Raw genomic sequence first — 2,442 nt, forward strand, 5'->3', positions numbered from 1 at the left:
CTCGTCTGAAATTTCAAGTAGCAACAAGGTCAAGCTCAAAAAATATACTTTGTTTTTTGTTATTTCGATTCGCAAGTTGCTAACTAATCTCCGTGTATCTTGCCTTCCACCCCTTAGTTTCTAAATCGAACTTCTAACAAGTTATATGAACTCGAATAAGAATCTAGTTAACATCAAAATTTACGGTAAAAAAATGAATAAATACAAATAGATGATGAATGCGAATGCAATAGATTTGCCATTGTGTCAGAGTTGTTCACAAAATTCTGATAAAAAAATAAGAAGAAGAATAGAAGATGGATCCTTATACTTCAAAGATCACACTCTACACCTGTAAACTCACATTCAATAATATAAATCCACAATTAACATCAATTAGATTACTTGTTGAGTTTATCTTTAAACATATAAATCGGTGTGTTATAAAATAATAACATATAAGCCGACCAGATAAAATTCAACATCACGTGATCTTGATCTCACTTAGATGAATTCGAACTATCGAAAACCCACGCGTTTATAGATGATCTTTGAATGTCAACTAGAAATTACTTGTCGACAATGCAAGCCAGCAGTCTGATGATGCCATTGCTAAGAATGTCGGAGTGAGTCAGAGTTCAGAAAAGCTTTTGTGGAAGAAGGAGAAACAGAAAGGCAAAATGAACAAAAAAACAAACAAACAAACAAAAACAAAAAAAGTCTCCGCGATCAATTCATGCGATACAGAGTATGAACACATCAAAAGCATGACAAAGAATAGGGAAAGAATTTTTTTTAAAAAAAAAGGTCCCAACTTTTGCATTAAAGAGATTCACATCCGTGGAAATTTGCTCAAAGATTGTGGCTCCCTACCAGAATCAATTCACGAAAACTTCATGTTGCTTTTTCTTCTCCTTCTTCTCACTTTCAGTGACGTTTTCTTAATTTAAATACTAAGAGATGAGGTAGAACAGCTGATGCAGTCTCATTGCCGACACTAATTGCAATTAAGAAAGCCTAAAAATCTGAGACGATATTCATTTTACACACCAGAAAAATCATTCGATACACACAAATGACAAACCTGTAAAAATTGGAAATTACAGATATCGATTTCCATTTTGTGCTCCTTCATTCTCTGTTATGTTGCAGAAGCTTGTTGTAAATGTCAAAGGACTGCAACAGGGAGTGGTCGAGGTCGGTGAGGGTGGACTCGGCTTCCGGCTTGACATCGGAATCCATGGCGGAATTGGGGAAGGAGGTCTCGAGGTACTCGAACCAGTACTTGAGCTCGTCGGGCTCGGCTTCGAGCTGCGACTGGGGCAAGGCGGGGAAGAGTCCGTTCTCGAAGAGGGAGCTGCTGCTTTGGTCACTGCTGTTGCTGGAGTAGACTGCGCCGCCGCTGTGCTGGATTCCGTCGAAAAACTGCGCCGGGGTTTCGGGCTTTCGGGCGGGCGGTGAGATGAGGGGCTCGTGATTGATTTGGGTGAGCCAGAGAGGTTGCTGCTGCTGCTGCTGCCAATTCACTTGGTCGGAGATGAATTGGTCGGAGAAGATGTTTTTTGACGGCGAGGAAGAGTTCTTGGTGGAAGCGGGCTTGAGTTCGCCGGCGGGCTCGTCCGGCAATGGCGCGGAGGAGGCTTCCGCTAGCGGCTCGTGCGTGCTCGGGTCGATGCCGCGCTGCCGCATCTTCTTCTTGAGGCAGGAGTTCCAGAAGTTCTTGATCTCGTTGTCCGTCCGGCCGGGCAATCGCGCGGCGATCTGCGACCACCTGCAGCTGCGCACGTTAGCACGGAGACTCGCACTTCGGGGGCAAAAAAAAAACCCTCCTCCTCCTCCTCCGCCGCCGCCGCCGCCGCCGCATACCTGTTTCCCATCACGGCGTGGAGGTCGACGATGAGCTCCTCCTCCTGCTCCGAGAAGGTGCCCCGCTTGAGGTCGGGCCGCAGGTAATTGATCCACCGGAGCCGGCAGCTCTTCCCGCACCTCTGGAGACCTGCCAATTATACCGTTTCAGAAACAATAAGCGCGCGCAGAAGGCGGCATTGTGCTGGCGGCCTGCGGCATTACCTGCTTGTTTGGGGACGGAGCTCCAGCAGCCATGGCCGTACTTTGCGATGTGCCTGATCAGCTTCTCGTCCTCCTCCGGCGACCACAGCCCCTTCCGCAGCTTCTGCTTGAAGCAGCAGCCGTGCCTGCCCATTTGCAGCGGCAATGGAGAGGGAATTGGAGTCGAGAGAGGGGAGAGGAAAGCTCAAATAGGAGCAGAGCAAGGGCATGAGGGAGGAGTCACAATCAAGTGGTTGGGATTAAGGGGGCGTAGCCATGGTGTGTGAGTCAGGTCGAACTGACTCAATCCATCGACAAGTCGGTCCATTTCGAACAACTACCTCCCCTCCCCTCCCCTTGGTCCAAATGGTTTGGCGGTTCGACTGATTGAGGGGTGAAGCTATGATATGTGGG

At 47.5% G+C, this 2,442-nt stretch overlaps 1 protein-coding gene across 1 annotated transcript; it reads right to left on the reverse strand.

Annotated features, from left to right (window-relative positions):
• Positions 1 to 995: 995 nt before the first annotated feature.
• On the reverse strand, positions 996 to 2,210 carry LOC122008762 (transcription factor MYB61-like). Its single transcript, XM_042564604.1, has 3 exons — positions 2,050 to 2,210; positions 1,846 to 1,975; positions 996 to 1,750 (listed from the first exon to the last, which is right to left on the reverse strand). Exons 1-3 carry the CDS (start codon positions 2,180 to 2,182, stop codon positions 1,111 to 1,113), a joined length of 903 nt encoding a protein of 300 aa, XP_042420538.1. The 5' UTR covers positions 2,183 to 2,210; the 3' UTR covers positions 996 to 1,110.
• Between the last annotated feature and the right edge of the window lie 232 nt (positions 2,211 to 2,442).

This window comes from Zingiber officinale, chromosome 8A (assembly GCF_018446385.1).
Source record: "Zingiber officinale cultivar Zhangliang chromosome 8A, Zo_v1.1, whole genome shotgun sequence".
NCBI classification, from domain to species: Eukaryota; Viridiplantae; Streptophyta; class Magnoliopsida; order Zingiberales; family Zingiberaceae; genus Zingiber; species Zingiber officinale.